The sequence below is a fragment of the Melanerpes formicivorus genome, unplaced genomic scaffold, assembly GCF_026170545.1.
Source record: "Melanerpes formicivorus ecotype bairdi unplaced genomic scaffold, bMelFor1.0.p_v2 SCAF_47, whole genome shotgun sequence".
In the NCBI taxonomy this organism is placed as follows: domain Eukaryota; kingdom Metazoa; phylum Chordata; class Aves; order Piciformes; family Picidae; genus Melanerpes; species Melanerpes formicivorus.
Genome location: NW_027142399.1, coordinates 5,410,144 through 5,428,738, shown reverse-complemented (window position 1 = coordinate 5,428,738; position 18,595 = coordinate 5,410,144). Strand labels below are relative to the sequence as shown.

The 18,595-nt window shown below is 55.7% G+C and overlaps 1 protein-coding gene across 1 annotated transcript in view; it reads right to left on the bottom strand.

Annotated features, from left to right (window-relative positions):
- Positions 1-18,595, bottom strand: part of LOC137452016 (beta-galactosidase-1-like protein 2) — a 58,533-nt gene that overhangs the window by 27,086 nt on the left and 12,852 nt on the right. The window contains exons 6-9 of the mRNA XM_068160074.1: positions 17,500-17,608; positions 16,571-16,663; positions 8,383-8,464; positions 1,091-1,155 (exon numbers count right to left, since the gene is read on the bottom strand). Coding sequence (XP_068016175.1) covers positions 1,091-1,155; positions 8,383-8,464; positions 16,571-16,663; positions 17,500-17,608 — 349 coding nt within the window. The remainder of the gene's footprint in view (positions 1-1,090; positions 1,156-8,382; positions 8,465-16,570; positions 16,664-17,499; positions 17,609-18,595) is intronic.

Sequence of the window (18,595 nt, the reverse complement as noted above, 5' to 3'; positions counted from 1 at the left end):
CTGCACAGATGGGCAGAGGCCAAGGGCAGGAGACTGAACACATCCAAGTGCCAGAGGCTGCACATTAGCCACAGCAACCCCAGGCAGTGCTACAGGCTGGGGTCAGAGTGGCTGAGAGCAGCCAGGCAGAGAGGGACCTGGGGGTGCTGGTTGATGGTAGGCTGAACATGAGCCAGCAGTGTGCCCAGGCAGCCAGGAGGGCCAATGGCATCCTGGCCTGCATCAGGCAGAGTGTGGCCAGCAGGAGCAGGGAGGTCATTCTGCCCCTGGACACTGCACTGGTTAGGCCACCCCTTGAGTCCTGTGTCCAGCTCTGGGCTCCTCAGGTTAGGAAGGAGGTTGAGCTGCTGGAAGGTGTCCAGAGAAGGGCAACAAAGTTGGTGAGGGGCTTGGAACACAGCCCTGTGAGGAGAGGCTGAGGGAGCTGGGGTTGCTTAGCCTGGAGAAGAGGAGACTCAGGGGAGACCTTCTTGCTCTCTCCAACTGCCTGAAGGGAGGTTGTAGACAGGCAGAGGTTGGTCTCTTCTCCCAGGCAGCCATGGGAGCACCAGAACAAGAGGACACAGTCTCAGGCTGTGCCAGGGGAGGTTTAGGTTGGATGTCAGGAAGAAGTTCTATACAGAGAGATTGCCCATTGGGATGTGCTGCCAGGGGAGGTGGTGGAGACACCATCACTGGAGGTGTTCAGGAGGAGACTTGATGGGGTGCTTGGTGCCATGGGTTACTTGTTTAGGTGGTGTTGGATTGTTTGAAGGATTGGATGTGATGATCTTAAAGGTCTCTTCCAACCTGGTTTGGTTTATTCTAAATAAAGGTTTACCAACACCTGAAAGGGAGAAGGAATCTACCACCTAGCAGCTAAACACAGGCCAGAGGGCACTGCTGACTGGAAAGCCTTTAAGCAGGCTCTGGGGAACAGCACACTCCAGACCTCCCTCACCCTGCAGAGGAATCCTCCTGGGGATGCTCACTGATTGCAGGAGGATTTATTTGGGCCAAACCATCACACAAAACCAAAGCAGACCATCAGAGCTTCATTTCCAATGCTGTCCTGGGAAATCCTGAGGAACAAAGCTTTTCTGCCCCTTACCTGTAGTGTGTCCAGGTATTTCAGCAGCTCAGGGTGCAGTTTCTGGAAGTTAATAGTGGCCAGTGCTAGTGGGAGAGAAAAGGGGGAGGTTAGTACAGAGACACAGAAAATGCCTAAGGGATCATCTCCACCTCCTTAGCTATCAGACCTGCACCAGCTCAGTGGGAACTGCAACATGGAATCATTGAATGGGTTGGGTTGGAAGGGACCTCAAAGCTCAGCCAGTTCCACCCCCCTGGCCATGGGCAGGGACACCTCTCACCAGCACAGAGTGCTCAAGGCCTCATCCAGCCTGGCCTTCAACACCTCCAGGGAAGGGACATCCACAGCAACCTGTGCCAGAGTCTCCCCAGCCTCACTCTCAACAATTTCTTCCTATCTCCAGTCTCAGTCTCCCCTTTCCCAGCTCAAAGCCATTGTCCCTCATCCTGTCCCTCCCAGTCACAGAATCACTGAATCACCAAGGTTGGAAGAGACCTCAAAGATCATCAAGTCCAACCTGGCACCACAGACCTCATGTCCAAAGTCCCTCCCCTGCTCTTCTGGAGTCCCTTCAGGTACTGGGAGGCTGCTCTGAGGTCTCCCTGGAGCCTTCTCTTCTCCAGGCTGCACAGCCCCAACTCTCTCAGCCTGGCCCCACAGGAGAGGTTCTCAGCTCTCTGATCATCTTTGTGGCCTCCCCTCCACCCTCTCCAACAGTTCCACATCCTGCTTGTGCTGTGGGCACCAGAACTGGAGGCAGTGCTGCACCTCAGAACAGAACAAAGCTGGAAGGAAGAAGCTCCCCTTCCACTCAGCACAGAGGAGCAGCAGGTTCCTCCTTCCCAGCCTCAGCATTCCCCTCAGCACTAAGCCCTGCTGCCATCAGAAAGCCAGCCCTGCAAGAGGAGGCATCCTGGAGGATGGAGGCACTGCAGCCCTGCATGCAGAGCAAGGCCAGCACTGAACATGTCTGTGCAGGCAGCACTGGGCACAGCCATCAGCTGCTGCCTTTGGCTGCCCCAGCATGACCACAGCACCATCCCCAGACCTGAAGCACCAACACAGCCTCCTCAGCAACCTCCCAGCAAGGCCTCCAGAACCTCACAGCATCACAGCACATCGAGGAAGCCTTGCAGGCCACCCCTGCAGCTCTAACATTCAGAGAGAGCAGAAAGAGAGAGCATCAGAGCAGCTCATGGGGTGTCAGAGGCTTTAATTAGATGCTCTAAAGCACTTGGAGAGCCTCAGGTAAAAGGAACCACAGCAAGGCAAATGTCTTATTAGAAAGCCCTGTCTGGATGCCATGCTGATCTCCCAGGCTGTAGCTGCAGGGATCACTACCCAGGCAGTATCTTCCAGCTTGTCATGTCTGTGGGGGTGGGCAGAGAAACCCCAGCAGAAGGGAAGAAGAGAGAAACTGTTAATTGGCAGGTGATTGTGCCTCTGCCCTGGGCAGCCCAGGGGAACCAGCAGCTGCTCTGTGTGTGTGCTGCAGGGGAAGATCACAGCACCACCAAGGTTGGAAGAGACCTCAAAGATCATCCAGTCCAACCTGTCACCACAGACCTCATGACTAAACCATGGCTCCAAGTGCCACATCCAATCCCCTCCTGAACACCTCCAGGGATGGTGACTCCACCACCTCCCTGGGCAGCACATCCCAATGGCCAACAACTCTCTCTGGGAAGAACTTTCTCCTCACCTCCAGCCTGAACCTCCCCTGGCACAGCCTGAGACTGTGCCCTCTTGTTCTGGTGCTGGCTGCCTGGGAGAAGAGACCAAGCCCCATCTGGCTCCAACCTCCCTTCAGGGAGTTGCAGAGAGCAAGAAGGTCTCCCCTGAGCCTCCTCTTCTCCAGGCTAAGCAACCCCAGCTCCCTCAGCCTCTCCTCACAGGGCTGTGCTCCAGACCCCTCCCCAGCCTTGTTGCCCTTCTCTGGACACCTTCAAGTGTCTCAATGTCCTTCTTCAACTGAGGACACAAGGACTTCCCTGCTCCTGCTGGCCACACTCTGCTTGATGCAGGCCAGGATGCCATTGGCCTTCTTGGCCATCTAGTGTGAGGTGTCCCTGCCCATGGCAGGGGGGTTGGAACTAGATGATCCTTGTGGTCCCTTCCAACCCTGACTGATACTATGGTAGTGGTGGACAGCAGCTGAACATGAGCCAGCAGTGTGCCCAGCTGGCCAAGAAGGCCAAGGGCATCCTGGCCTGCATCAGGCAGAGTGTGGCCAGCAGGAGCAGGGAAGTCCTTGTGCCCTGTGCTCAGCACTGCTGAGGCCACCCCTGGAGTCCTTTGTCCAGTTCTGGGCTCCTGAGGTCAAGAAGGAGATTGAGAGAGTTGAAGGTGTCCAGAGAAGGGCAAGGAGGCTGGGGAGGGGTCTGGAGCACAGCCCTGTGAGGAGAGGCTGAGGGAGCTGGGGTTGCTTAGCCTGGAGAAGAGGAGGCTCAGGGGAGACCTTCTTGCTCTCTCCAACTCCCTGAAGGGAGGTTGGAGCCAGCTGGGGGTTGGGCTCTTCTCCCAGGCAAGCAGCACCAGAACAAGAGGACACAGTCTCAAGCTGTGCCAGGGGAGGTTCAGGCTGGAGGTGAGGAGAAAGTTCTTCCCAGCAAGAGGAATTGGCCACTGGGATGTGCTGCCCAGGGAGGTGGTGGAGTCCCTGTCCCTGGAGGTGTTCAAAAAGGGACTGGACATGGCACTTGGAGCCATGGTTTAGTTGTCAGGAGGTGTTGGGTGACAGCTTGGACTTGATGAGCTCTGAGGCCTTTTCCAACCCTATTGACTCTATGTTTCCCCTAGAAACTCTGAAGCTGCAGGAGCAGTGCCAGGCTTCTGGACCCAAAAGTGACTTCTTCCCAGAGAGCTGGTATCAAATGCAGCCCCAGTTGTGTCAGCCAGAGCACTTCAAACAGAATATGTACAGAAGCAAAAGCTCACTTCTCACTGTTTATACCTTGCTTGGAACAGGATGAACCATGCAGAGAGCTGAGCTGAGGAGCTTGGCACAGGCAAACAGGGTGGGAGGACAAAGGAAAACAGGGATTTAGCCTGGCTGGGACAGGTGAGCTGGCAAGCCTGAAGGCAAACATGGCCAGCTCTGCTCTCCATGCAGATTAACAGCTCCCCACTGACAGTGGTGGAAAGGTGTGAAGAGGCAGGTCCCAAACCCTCAGTTATCCTTTCCACAGCAGGGATGTCTGCACACAGACACAGATTTCCACCCTGCTGCTTCAGCCAGGGCCTGGAGGGAAGGCAGAGTTTTCCTGGAGAAGAGGAGGCTCAGGGGAGACCTTCTTGCTCTCTCCAACTGCCTGAAGGGAGGTTGGAGCCAGGTGGGGGTTGGGTTCTTCTCCCAGGCAAGCAGCACCAGAACAAGAGGACACAGTCTCAAGCTGTGCCAGGGGAGGTTTAGGATGGAGGTTAGGAAGAAGTTCTTCCCAGCAAGAGAGATTGGCCATTGGGATGTGCTGCCCAGGGAGGTGGTGGAGTCCCCATCCCCGGAGGTGTTTAGGAAGAGCCTGGATGAGGCACTTGGTGCCATGGTTGAGTTGATTAGAAGATGCTGGGTGATAGGTTGGACTGGATGAGCTCAAAGGTCTCTTCAAACCTGGTTTATTCTATTCTATTCTATTCTATTCTATTCTATTCTATTCTATTCTATTCTATTCTATTCTATTCTACCCTCTCCTATCCTACCCTACCCTATCCTACCCTACCCTATCCTACCCTATCCTATCCTACCCTACCCTACCCTACCCTATCCATCTTGCCACCCATCAGCTCCCAGAGGGGCTGTGCCAGGTCAGACTGGAGCCAGCCCCCTGGTTAGTGACAGTGCCTGGGAAGGGAGGAGGACTGCAGGGGCTGCACAGGTACTCTGAGACTGCCCAAGGTGTCCTCCCTACAGCATGGGGCACTCCACTGTACCTGCCAGCATGAGGGGACCCACACCAACAAAGGCTTCCCCTCCCCCTCCTGAAAATGTGCTGGGACCACTGAATGAGAGCTACAGTCCTGCAGTCTCATTGAGTCCTGCAATGGGCTGGGTTGGAAGGGAGCTTAAAGCTCAGCCAGCTCCAGCCCCCTGCCATGGGCAGGGACACCTCCCACCAGCACAGCTTGCTCAGGGCCTCATCCAGCCTGGCCTTGAACACCTCCAGGCAGGGGACAGCCACAGCCTCCCTGGGCAGCCTGTGCCAGAGTCTCCCCAGCCTCACTGTAAACATCTCCAGTCTCAATCTCCCCTCTCCCAGCTCAAAGCCCCTGCCCCTCATCCTGGCACTCCCAGCCCTTGTCCAAAGTCCCTGCCCATCCTTCCTGTATCCCCTTCAGGTCCTGCAAGGCTGCTCTAAGGACTCCTTGGAGTCTCCTCTTCTCCAGGCTGAACAACCCCAGCTCTCTCAGCCTGTCCCTAGAGGGGAGGTGCTCCAGCCTCTGGTCAGCTCCTTCTTACAACAGCTTTCTCTGCTCCTGGGCATTCCCAGACCCCTGCAAAAGCTTCCTGGGATGAAGTTGGGGCAGCACTGATGAGAAGAACAGAACCACAGAATCACTGCATTAGCTTTGCACTTTGGGATGGAACCTTCTGTTGCCTCACCTCATTTCTCCAGTGGATTTTGGTTCCCCCTCCTTGAGTGCTTTCCTAACCACCCTGCTGCTAGAGCATTTTGAGCCCTAGTTCTTCCACCCATCTGATTACTTGACATGTTGACTCTAATGAGCAGATTGTTATGACATCTAAGAGGCAAATGGGTATCAAAGAGCTCTCAGCCTGCAACATGCTTGGGAAAAGACAACTGCAAACAGCAACGAGCTCTGAGGCAGTAAACATTCCCAGGGAGGATGGGGAGGGCTAGGCAAGGCAGTGCCACACCAGCCCCTTCTGCTGGCAGCAGGCTGGCAAGGCAGAGAGTGACTCTCTGTGGCCAAGGCTGGGAACTGCTGCAAAGGCAGCACCAGGCAGAGCTTGGAATTTTAGAACAGACCAGGTTGGAAGAGACCTTCAAGATCATCCTGTCCAACCCATCAACCAATCCAACCCACCTAAGCAACTAACCCATGGCACCAAGCACCCCAGCAAGTCTCCTCCTGAACACCTCCAGTGATGGTGACTCCATCACCTCCCCAGGCAGCACATCCCAATGGCCAATCACTCTCTCTGTAGGACTACTTCCTAATATCCAACCTAAACCTCCCCTGGCACAGCCTGAGACTGTGTCCTCTTGTTCTGGTGCTGGCTGCCTGGGAGAACAGACCAACCCCCAGCTGGCTACAACCTCCCTTCAGGGAGTTGTAGACAGCAATGAGGTCTCCCGAGTCTCCTCCCGGCTAAGCAACCCCAGCTCCCTCAGCCTCTCCTCACAGGGCTGTGCTCCAAACCCCTCACCAACTTTGTTGCCCTTCTCTGGACACCTTCCAGCAACTCAACCTCCTTCCTAAACTGAGGGGCCCAGAACTGGACACAGGACTCAAGGTGTGGCCTAACCAGTGCAGTGTACAGGGGCAGAATGACCTCCCTGCTCCTGCTGGCCACACTCTGCCTGATGCAGGCCAGGATGCCATTGGCCCTCTTGGCTGCCTGGGCACACTGCTGGCTTCTGTTCAGCTGCTGTCCACCACTCCCCCCAGGTCCCTCTCTGCCTGGCTGCTCTCAGCCACTCTGCCCCCAGCCTGTAGCACTGCCTGGGGTTGCTGTGGCCAATGTGCAGCCCCTGGCACTTGGATGTGTTCAATCTCCTGCCCTTGGCCTCTGCCCATCTGTCCAGCCTGTCCAGGTCCCTCTGCAGAGCCTCCCTACCCTCCAGCAGATCAACTCCTGCCCCCAGCTTGCTGTCAGCTGCACATTTACTGCTGATGGACTCAATGCCCTCATCCAGATCATCAATGAAGATGTCAAAGAGCACAGGGCCCAGCACTGCTCCCTGGGGCACACCACTGGTGCCTGGCTGCCAGCTGGCTGTGGCACCATTCACCATGAGAGCTGGGAGGATCAGAGCATCACCAAGGCTGGAAGAGACCTCAAAGACCATCAGGTCCAACCTGTCACCACAGACCTCATGATCAGAGTGGGGAAAGCCTCTGGAGCTCACAGTTGGTCAGCCTGGCCCTCTCCTACTGCCATGTGGAAAGAAGAAGAAGAGGGGGGAATAAAAGGAGGGAACAACCTTTGCCTTTAATCATTTCCATCTCCAAAGCTGAGGTTAGAAAATGCTCAGCAGTTCTGCACCAGGGGAGGCTTAGGCTGGAGGTGAGGAGAAAGTTCTTCCATAGCAAGAGGAATTGGCCATTGGGATGTGCTGCCCAGGGAGGTGGTGGAGTCCCCAGCCCCGGAGGTGTTCAAAAAGGGCTTGGATGTGGCACTTGGAGCCATGGTTTAGTTGTCAGGATAGGTTGGACTTGATGATCTCTGAGGTCTTTTCCAACCTGCTTGATTCTATGATTCTATGACTGAGCACTTCTGGCTCTTAGGGAGTTTGTCATCAAGACCAAGGGCAGGGTCCTGCAGCTGGGTGGAGGCAATCCCAGGCACAAATCCAGGCTGGGCAGGGACTGGCTGCAAAGCAGCCCTGAGGAGAGAGACTTGGGTGTGCTGGGGGACAAAAAGCTCAGCAGGAGCTCTCAGTCTGCACTTGCAGCCCAGAAAGCCAAACCAGAGCCTGGGCTGCAGCAGGAGAAGTGTGGCCAGCAGGGCAAGGGAGATGATTCTCCCCCTCTGCTCAGCTCTGGGGAGACCCCACCTGGAGTCCTGCCTCCAGTTCTGGAGCCCCTAGGACAAGAGGGATCTGGAGGGGCTGGAAGGTGTCCAGAGCAGGGCCAGGAGGATGAGCAGAGGGCTGGAGCTGCTCTGCTGTGAGGACAGACTGAAGGAGTTGGGGCTGTTCAGTCCGGAGAAGAGAAGGCTCCGAGGTGACCTCATTGTGGCCTTCCAGGATCTGAAGAGAGCCTACAGGAAGGCTGGGGAGGGACTGCTCAGGATCTCAGGCAGTGCTAGGACTAGGGGGAATGGAATGAAGCTGGAGGTGGGGAGATTGAGGCTGGAGGGGAGGAGGAAGTTCTTCCCCATGAGAGTGGTGAAGCCCTGGAATGGGTTGTGCAGGGAGGTGGTTGAGGCCCCAGCCCTGGAGGTGTTTAAGCCCAGGCTGGCTGAGGCTGTGGCCAGGCTGATCTAGTGTGGGGTGTCCCTGCCCATGGCAGGGGGGTTGGGACTGGCTGATCCTTGTGGTCCCTTCCAACCCTGACTGATACTATGATACTATAAGTGACACCCCCAAAAGTCCTTCTCCTTACCTTGCCCTCCCACAAGCACTTACCTCCTTTCACCAAGCCAAGAGACAGCCCATTCTTGTTGTCTGAGGTCATCAACAGCTCCACAATCCCTCTCTTTAGCAGAGCCTAAATGAAAGAGAGCAAACCCACACTTTGTTAGCAGCCTGAGCTTAGTACCTGTGGGATATTAAAGCACTGAAGTACCTAACCACCCTCCCTGGGGATAGCCAGAGCAGCAGCTTGGCATAAACCCATCATTCCTCTGACATCTCCCATTCCTCCTGAAGCTTCCCTGCCTCCTTCCTCCAGCTTTAAAGACAACTCCAAGATCTGATTTTGATTTAGAGAGCAGGATTAGCTTCTTGCTGATACATAGAATATATAGAATAGAAAATATAGAACAAACCAGGTTGGAAGAGACCTTCAAGATCATCGTGTCCAACCCATCAACCAATCCAACACCACCTAAACAACTAACCCATGGCACCAAGCACCCCAGCAAGTCTCCTCCTGAACACCTCCAATGATGGTGACTCCATCACCTCCCCGGGCAGCACATTCCCATGGCCAATCTCTCTCTCTGTATAGAACTTCCTCCTAACCTCCAGCCTGAACCTCCCCTGGCACAGCCTGAGACTGTGTCCTCTTGTTCTGGTGCTGGCTGCCTGGGAGAAGAGACCAAGCCCCACCTGGCTACAACCTTCCTTCAGTTAGTTGGAGAGAGCAAGAAGGTCACCCCTGAGTCTCCTCTTCTCCAGGCTAAGCAACCCCAGCTCCCTCAGCCTCTCCTCACAGGGCTGTGCTCCAGACCCCTCCCCAACTTTGTTGCCCTTCTCTGGACACCTTCCAGCAGCTCAACCTCCTTCCTAAACTGAGGAGCCCAGAACTGGACACAGGACTCAAGGGGTGGCCTAACCAGTGCAGTGTCCAGGGGCAGAATGACCTCCCTGCTCCTGCTGGCCACACTCTGCCTGATGCAGGCCAGGATGCCCTTGGCCCTCCTGGCTGCCTGGGCACACTGCAGGCTCATGTTCAGCCTACCATCAACCAGCACCCCCAGGTCCTTCTCTGCCTGGCTGCTCTCAGCCACTCTGCCCCCAGCCTGAAGCACTGCCTGGGGTTGCTGTGGCCAATGTGCAGCCCCTGGCACTTGGATGTGTTCAATCTCCTGCCCTTGGCCTCTGCCCATCTGTCCAGCCTGGCCAGGTCCCTCTGCAGAGCCTCTCTACCCTCCAGCAGATCAACTCCTGCCCCCAGCTTGGTGTCATCTGCAAATTTACTGCTGATGGACTCAATGCCCTCATCCAGATCATCAACAAAGATGTTCAGGAGTTGATCACCTGCTGCTGAGAGCAGGTCAATAGACAGCTTCAGCAAACGAGGGCTCCAGGTGGAAGGAGACAAAGCAAAGCAGCTTCCCCTTCCTGGCTGGCTGGCAATGGGAGCTGAAAGGAGGAAGGAGCTGAAAGGAGGAAGGAGCTAAAAGAAGGAAGGAGCTGCACAGCACAGCTCAAGTACCTATGGTCCTCAGCAGTCAGTGCTGAATGAGTTTCCTGGTTCTTCAACACCACAGCAGCAAGGTGCTTAAGATGCACACACAAGGCTCACCCCAGCAGGGCTGCCCTCTCCCAGCTGCCTTTTGAAGGAGAGGGGCTGATGTTTGGAGGAGAGCAGAGGAACTCCTAGCTGCAAATCAACTCCTCCTCTCCCTGTGCCACCCTGGAAGTCACTCCTCCAGCTTCAAGGGGCTTTGGAAACAGGACTTGAGCCTCTGCATTCCGAATTCCCACTGGAAATGGGGAGGAGAACACCTGAGGAGGTCACCTGTGTCACATGCAGCCAGCACTCAGGGGCTGCTGTGTGTTTGAGGAAACCTCTGCCTGCCCAGCCTGCACAAGGAGCAGGCTTCAGCACTGCACACAGCCTGCACCTGAGCAGCTTCACAACTCAGGGTGCAAAGACAAAGCCAGGAGGGGGAAGGCATGGCACTTCAGGCCAGGGGTTGGTGGGCAGGGTGGTGGTGGGCTGATGGTTGCACTTGATGATCTCTGAGGTCCTTTCCAGCCTTAATGATTCTCTGAGTCTGTTCTAATTCAGAGTTTAGACAACCTGGTGAGCTTGTCAAGCTCCCAGCCCTCAGCTGACAGCTGAACAGAGACATCAGACAGGAAGGTGTCCCTGCCCACGGTGGGGGGGTGATGGGTTGAGCACAGCAGGATGGCATTGAACAAGTCCAAGTGCCAGGGGCTGCACTTTGGCCACAACAACCCCAGGCAGTGCTACAGGCTGGGGGCAGAGTGGCTGAGAGCAGCCAGGCAGAGAGGGTCCTGGGGGTGCTGATTGACAGCAGCTGAACAGGAGCCAGCAGTGTGGCCAAGAAGGCCAAGGGCATCCTGGCCTGCATCAGGCAGAGTGTGGCCAGCAGGAGCAGGGAAGTCCTTGTGCCCTGTGCTCAGCACTGCTGAGGCCACCCCTGGAGTCCTGTGTCCAGTTCTGGGCTCCTGAGGTCAAGAAGGAGATTGAGAGACTTGAAGGTGTCCAGAGAAGGGCAAGGAGGCTGGGGAGGGGTCTGGAGCACAGCCCTGTGAGGAGAGGCTGAGGGAGCTGGGGTTGCTTAGCCTGGAGAGGAGGAGGCTCAGGGGAGACCTTCTTGCTCTCTGCAACTCCCTGAAGGGAGGTTGGAGCCAGGTGGGGGTTGGGCTCTTCTCTCAGGCAAGCAGCACCAGAACAAGAGGACACAGTCTCAAGCTGTGCCAGGGGAAGTTTAGGCTGGAGGTGAGGAGGAAGTTCTTCCCAGCAAGAGGAGTTGGCCACTGGGATGTGCTGCCCAGGGAGGTGGTGGAGTCCCCATCCCTGAAGGTGTTCAGGAGGGGATTGGATATGGCACTTGGAGCCATGGTTTAGTTGATAGGAGGTGTTGGGTGATAGGTTGGACTTGATGATCTCTGAGGTCTTTTCCAACCTTATTGATTCTATGATGACCTTTAAGGTCCCTTCCAGCCCAAACCATTCAAGGATTCTCTGATTTCAAGCCTCAGTGCTTTTGGCTGAACCCTGTGGAGCTCTGCTCTGTCCAGCCAGGGATGATTCTGTGGCACCTGAGCTGCCAGAATTCAGCTGCTGGGGGAAGTGGAACTTCTGACAAGTTTCATGAAGGTGTTTTTGGAGCACTGCCTCAACACCAAATTCCTTCCCAGCCAGCTGCCGCACACACACATTGAAATGCACACCAGGATTGCAGGGTGCAGCAGAGGCACCAGGAATAGAAACAGTGTCTGAAGCAGCTGCAGGTGTGTGCTCAGCTAATCCCAGCTCATCTCCTCTGGGGGCAGGGAGGTGCCAACACACCCTTTCCTGGCCTTCACCTCTGGGGAGGCAAAGGCTCTGTGCTCCAAAGAGAGAGATCAAGAGAGGGGAACCTTCCCCTTCACTCTGCTCTTGTGAGACCCCAGCTGCAATACCACCTCCAGTTCTGGAGTCTCCAGCAGGAGGACACAGAGCTGCTGGAGGGAATCATAGAATCACTAAGGTTGGAAGAGACCTCAGAGATCATCAAGTCCAAGCTGTCACCCAACACCTCCTGACAACTAAACCATGGCTTCAAGTGCCACATCCAGGCTCTTCCTAAACACCTCCAGGGATGGGGACTCCACCACCTCCCTGGGCAGCACATCCCAGTGGCCAATCTCTCTTGATGGGAAGAATTTCTTCCTAACATCCAGCCTGAACCTCCCCTGGCACAGCTTGAGACTGTGTCCTCTTGTTCTGGTGCTGCTTGCCTGGGAGAAGAGACCAACCCCCTCCTGGCTACAACCTCCCTTCAGGGAGTTGGAGAGAGCAAGAAGGTCTCCCCTGAGCCTCCTCTTCTCCAGGCTAAGCAACCCCAGCTCCCTCAGCCTCTCCTCACAGGGCTGTGCTCCAGACCCCTCCCCAGCCTCGTTGTCCAGAGGAGGCCACAAAGATGATCCAAGGGCTGGAGCAGCTCTGCTGTGAGGAGAGGCTGAGGGAGCTGGGGTTGCTTAGCCTGGAGAAGAGGAGGATCAGGGGAGACCTCATTGCTCTCTACAACTACCTCAAGGGTGATTGTAGCCAGGTGGGGGTTGAGCTCTTCTCTCTAGCAACCAGCACCAGAACAAGAGGACACAGTATCAAGCTGTGCCAGTGGAAGTTTAGGCTGGAGGCGAGGAGAAAGTTCTTCCCAGAGGGAGTTGTTAGCCATTGGGATGTGCTGCCCAGGGAGGTGGTGGAGTCCCCATGCCTGGAGGTGTTCAAGAGGGGATTGGATGTGGCACTTGCTGCCATGGTTTAGTCATGAGGTCTGTGGTGCCAGGTTGGACTTGATGATCTTTGAGGTCTCTTCCAACCTCAGTGATGCTGTGATGACTCCATGAGGGTGAGGATTCCATGCTTTGTGTGAGTTGTGAGGGGATTTTAATGAGTGTGTTAACTCCAGGGAGGTTGCAACATTGTCAGCCAGATTAGATGTGAAGGAAGCACTTGGCCACATTCAGAGCTTGAGGCCCAACCCAGAACAGAGCCTAGGAGCTCCACCTCACATTAGATCCCACTCCAAGCCAAAAGGCAGCCCTGCAAATCCTGCTCTCCCACATTTTCACCCTTCACCACTCTTAAGACAGCTCCTCAGATGCCAGCTGCACACAACAGCAGAGCATGATGCAAACAGCACTGCAGAAGTGCAGCCACAGGCCTGGCATGGGAATCTGTTCTGACAAGCCTGGGAACCATCACAAGCTCTCTCATCACTGAGGTGGGGAACAGCAAGCAGCACCCAGGGAGCACTTGGTTCAGCCACAGGAGCCTCTCTCTGCCCCATCCACTTAGGGCTCTGAAAGCCACCTGCTCAGGGGCTTGCCACTGGTGGGACACAGGGAGGAAGCAGAGAGGTTTGACATTGCCAGTTCAGGTGGGCAATTAATTCTTTAGCTTCCCAGTGAGGGTGAAGTACTGGAAGCTGCTGCCCAGAGAGGTGGTTGAGGCCCCATCCCTGGAGACATCAAAGGTCAGACTTGCTGGGGCCCTGAGCAACCTGACTGAGTTGTAGATGTGTCCAGTTCTGGGCTGCTCAATTGAAGAAGGACATTGAGAGACTTGAAGGTGTCCAGACGCACCTGGGGAGGGGTCTGGAGCACAGCCCTGTGAGGAGAGGCTGAGGGAGCTGGGGTTGCTTAGCCTGGGGAAGAGGAGGCTCAGGGGAGACCTTCTTGCTCTCTGCAACTCCCTGAAGGGAGATTGGAGCCAGCTGGGGGTTGGTCTCTTCTCCCAGGCACCCAGCACCAGAACAAGAGGACACAGTCTCAAGCTGTGCCAGGGGAGGTTTAGGCTGGAGGTGAGGAGAAAGTTCTTCCCAGAGAGAGTTTTTAGCCACTGGGATGTGCTGCCCAGGGAGGTGGTGGAGTCCCCATCCCTGGAGGTGTTCAAGAGGGGATTGGATGTGGCACTTGGAGCCAGTGTCTAGTAGTCAGGAGGTGTTGGGTGCCAGGTTGGACTTGATGAGCTCTGAGGTCTTTTCCAACCTTACTGATTCTATGGTTCTATGTCCCTGCTGACTGCAGGGGGCTTGCACAGGATGACCTTTGAGAGTCCCTTCCAGCCCAGTGCACTCTGTGACCTCATTCCTGTGCACACTTCACACTGAACCTTCCAAGCAATGCTAAATCACTCCACGAGATGGAGGTAGTGCAGGAGCAGGCAGCACTCTAAGCAGATCAGGACTCCTGCCAGGCCATTATTTGGTTCAAGGCCTTCTGTATAGCTTGTGCCAGAGCACAACCTGAGCCAGAGCTAACCTCAGGGTGCTCAGGGCAAAGCTGGAGTACACAAAGGGGTTCAGAAGATCATGGAATCACAGAAGTGTTTTGGTTGGAAAGGACCTCTAAGGTCATCAAGTCCAAGCACCAACCCAGCACCACCATGGCCATTAGAAGAGCAGGGACTGTCTTCTGCTACAGGACAGGCTGAGGGAGCTGGGGTTGCTCAGCCTGGAGAAGAGAAGGCTCCAGGGAGACCTAATGGCAGCCTGCCAGTACCTGAAGGGGGCTACAGGAAGGCTGGAGAGAGACTGTGTGCAAAGCCCTGCAGGGACAGGACCAGGGGCAATGGCTTCAAACTAGAGCAGAGCAGATTGAGATTGGATATCAGGAGCAAGCTCTTCACCATGAGGCTGCTGGAACACTGCAACAGGCTGCCCAGGGAGGAGGTTGAGGCTCCATCCCTGGAGATATTCAAGGTGAGGCTCAAGGAGGCCCTGGGCAGCCTGTTCTAGCTGGGGATGTCCCTGCTGACTGCAGGGGGGTCAGACTGGATGAGCTCTGCAGGTCCCTTCCAGCCTGGACCATTCTAACTCCCAGCACCTACTCACACACCCCTGGATGGGTAACCTCTCTCACCTGCTACCAGGGGGAGAGCATTCAGTGGGGAGAAATGAAGCCATGACCCTTGGGAGCCACGCTGCAGACCTTGTCAGCTGGCTGCCCTGCAGCTGTTAGCAGGGACAGAGGAGCAGGTCAGCCTGCTGTCAGATCCAGCAGGAGAACCTGGCCTCCTTGGGCACTGGCCAGCTCCTTCATGAATTCAGTTCAGGGGCAGGAGCCAGGGCACAGCCTAAGGGCTAGGGAGGCACTAGGCAAATGAAGCAAGATTAGGAGCATGCTGGTGGCTTGGTTACAGAAAACTTCCTCCTAGCACAGTCAGCAAGGACAAAGAGAAACTTTTCTCCAGTGTCAGCCAAGAGAAGCAAAACAGGACCAGCAGGAAAGAGCAGGCCAGCCCCAGGTCACCTCTCCTCCATTTCCCTGTCACCCTTTTGTCTGGAAGAGGTAAGAACACAGACTTCTCAGTGCTGAGCAGGTCACAGGCCACCTCTGCCACTGCAGAAGGAACCACCCAGGGAAACAGAATAGAATAGAATAGAATAGAATAGAATAGAATAGAATAGAATAGAATAGAATAGAATAGAATAGAATGGAATAGAATGGAATAGGCCAGACCAGACCAGGTTGGAAGAGACCTTCAGGATCAATGTGTCCAACCCATCAACCAATCCAACACCACCTAAACAACTAACCCATGGCACCAAGCACCCCAGCAAGTCTCCTCCTGAACACCTCCAGTGATGGTGACTCCACCACCTCCCCAGGCAGCCCATCCCAATAGGCAATCACTCTCTCTGTGTGGAACTTCCTCCTAACATCCAACCTAAACCTCCCCTGGCACAGCTTGAGACTGTGTCCTCTTGTTCTGGTGCTGGCTGCCTGGGAGAAGAGACCAACTCCACCAGGCTACAACCTCCCTTCAGGTAGTTGTAGAGAGTGATAAGGTCTCCCCTGAGTCTCCTCCTCTCCAGGCTAAGCAACCCCAGCTCCCTCAGCCTCTCCTCACAGGGCTGTGCTCCAAGCCCCTCACCAACTTTGTTGCCCTTCTCTGGACACCTTCCAGCAACTCAACCTCCTTCCTAAACTGAGGAGCCCAGAACTGGACACAGGACTCAAGGGGTGGCCTAACCAGTGCAGTGTCCAGGGGCAGAATGACCTCCCTGCTCCTGCTGGCCACACTCTTCCTGATGCAGGCCAGGATGCCATTGGCCCTCTTGGCTGCCTGGGCACACTGCAGGCTCATGTTCAGCCTACCATCAACCAGTACCCCCAGGACCCTCTGTGCCTGGCTGCTCTCAGCCACTCTGACCCCAGCCTGCAGCACTGCCTGGGGTTGCTGTGGCCAATGTGCAGCCCCTGGCACTTGGATGTGTTCAATCTCCTGCCCTTGGCCTCTGCCCATCTGCCCAGCCTGTCCAGGTCCCTCTGCAGAGCCTCTCTGCCCTCCAGCAGCTCAACTCCTGCCCCCAGCTTGCTGTCAGCTGCACATTCACTGCTGATGGACTCAATGCCCTCATCCAGATCATCAATAAAAGATGTTCAGGAGTTGATCACCTGCTGCTGAGAGCAGGTCAATAGACAGCTTCAGCAAAAGAGGGCTCCAGGTGGAAGGAGACAAAGCAAAGCAGCTTCCCCTTCCTGGCTGGCTGGCAATGGGAGCCCATCTGTCCAGCCTGGCCAGGTCCCTCTGCAGAGCCTCTCTACCCTCCAGCAGATCAACTCCTGCCTCTGGATGATGCCCCTCCACTTTCAAGGGTCAGAAGTTACTCAGGAGAGAGCAGATGGTGTCAGGAGATGTGGTTTGGAGAGGGATGGCCCCCAGCTCACGAGCCAACATTACCCGTTTGACGTAGGCCATGTAGTTGGGGTCCTTGGCGTAGGAGCCATACTCATTCTCCACTTGCACTGCAATGATGGGGCCTCCTCTCTTGTACTGGTGGGAACAAAAGGCAGAAGCTGGTCAGCATGCTTTGCTGAACTCCCAGTGGCACTGCCTTGCAGGGAAGATGCAGGAGTCTCACACAGGCAAAGCTCCACCCTCCCATCCTCCCAAGCTCCCAGGGTGATTCTGCCACTCTGCTCTGGGGAGACCTCACCTGCAGTACTGTGCACAGGTCTGGAGCCCTCAGTGTAGGAAGGATCTGGACCTGATGGGGAGGGTCCAGAGGAGGGCCATGAAAATGAGCAAGGGGTTGAAGCAGCTCTGCTATGAGGACAGGCTGAGGGAGTTGAGAGAAGCCTAGAGAAGAGGAGGCTCCTGGGAGACCTCAGAGCAGCCTTCCAGTACCTGAAGGGGCTCCAGGAGAGCTGGAGAGGGACTTTGGACAAGGGCTGGGAGTGGCAGGATGAGGAACAATGGCTTTGAGCTGGAAGAGGGGAGACTCAAACTGGAGATGGGGAAGAAATTGTTTACTATGAGGGTGGTGGAGCACTGGAACAGGTTGCCCAGGGAGGTGCTGGAGGCTCCATCCCTGGAGACATTCAAGGTAAGACTTGATAAGCCCCTGGGCAACCTGATCTAGTTGGGGATTTCCCTACTGACTGTGGGGAGGTCAGACTGGATGACCTTTGGAGGACCCTTCCAGCCTGGACCATCCTATGCATAACCAAAGGGTTAGCTCTGGAGAGCTGACACAGACAGCTACAGCCCAGCCTGGGTCCCAAAGGGAGGCTTTTATCTTTGTAACTGCTTCAGCCTGCTGCTAGCTCTCACTCATCTGTGGAGACAGTGCCCAGCTGTGGGCAGAGAGGCTTAGGGATTGTACTTGCCTGAAGAGGGGCAACAATGGGCATCAGATGATCAAAATAGGCATCCACAGCCTCTGTGAAGCCCTTGTAGGTCGTCCTCAGGTGCATCTCTGGGTCCTGCAGCAGCCAGCTAGGAGAGAATCAGCAAACAGCATCCATCACCCTGCTCACTCAAGGCTGCCAGAGGTAGCACCAAACATCAAGTCACATTTGGGTGCAGGTATGGGCAACATCCTGAGGCAGTGAGTGACACAAACTGTCAGCCCATGGCTTGGACAGCAGCTCTCTGAGCTGGGTTAGGAAGTGGCTGGAAGCTGAGCCCAGAGAGTGGTGGTGAATGGTGCCACAGCCAGCTGGCAGCCAGGCACCAGTGGTGTGTCCCAGGGAGCAGTGCTGGGCCCTGTGCTCTTTAACATCTTTATTGATGATCTGGATGAGGGCATTGAGTCCATCAGCAGTAAATTTGCTGATGATCTGCTGGAGTTGATCTGCTGGAGGGTAGAGAGGCTCTGCAGAGGGACCTGGACAGATGGGCAGAGGCCAAGGGCAGGAGATTGAACACATCCAAGTGCCAGGTGCTGCACATTGGCCACAGCAACCCCAGGCAGTGCTACAGGCTGGGGGCAGAGTGGCTGAGAGCAGCCAGGCAGAGAGGGACCTGGGGGTACTGGTCGATGGGAGGCTGAACAGGAGCCTGCAGTGTGCCCAGGCAGCCAAGAGGGCCAATGGCATCCTGGCCTGCATCAGGCAGAGTGTGGCCAGCAGGAGCAGGGAGGTCATTCTGCCCCTGGACACTGCACTGGTTAGGCCACACCTCGAGTCCTGTGTCCAGTTCTGGGCTCCTCAGGTTAGGAAGGAGGTTGAGCTGCTGGAAGGTGTCCAGAGAAGGGCAACAAAGCTGGTGAGGGGCTTGGAACACAGCCCTGTGAGGAGAGGCTGAGGGAGCTGGGGTTGCTTAGCCTGGAGAAGAGGAGGCTCAGGGGAGACCTTCTTGCTCTCTGCAACTCCCTGAAGAGAGGTTGGAGCAAGCTGGGGGTTGGGCTCTTCTCCCAGGCAAGAAGCACCAGAACAAGAGGACACAGTCTCAGGCTGTGCCAGGGGAGGTTCAGGCTGGAGG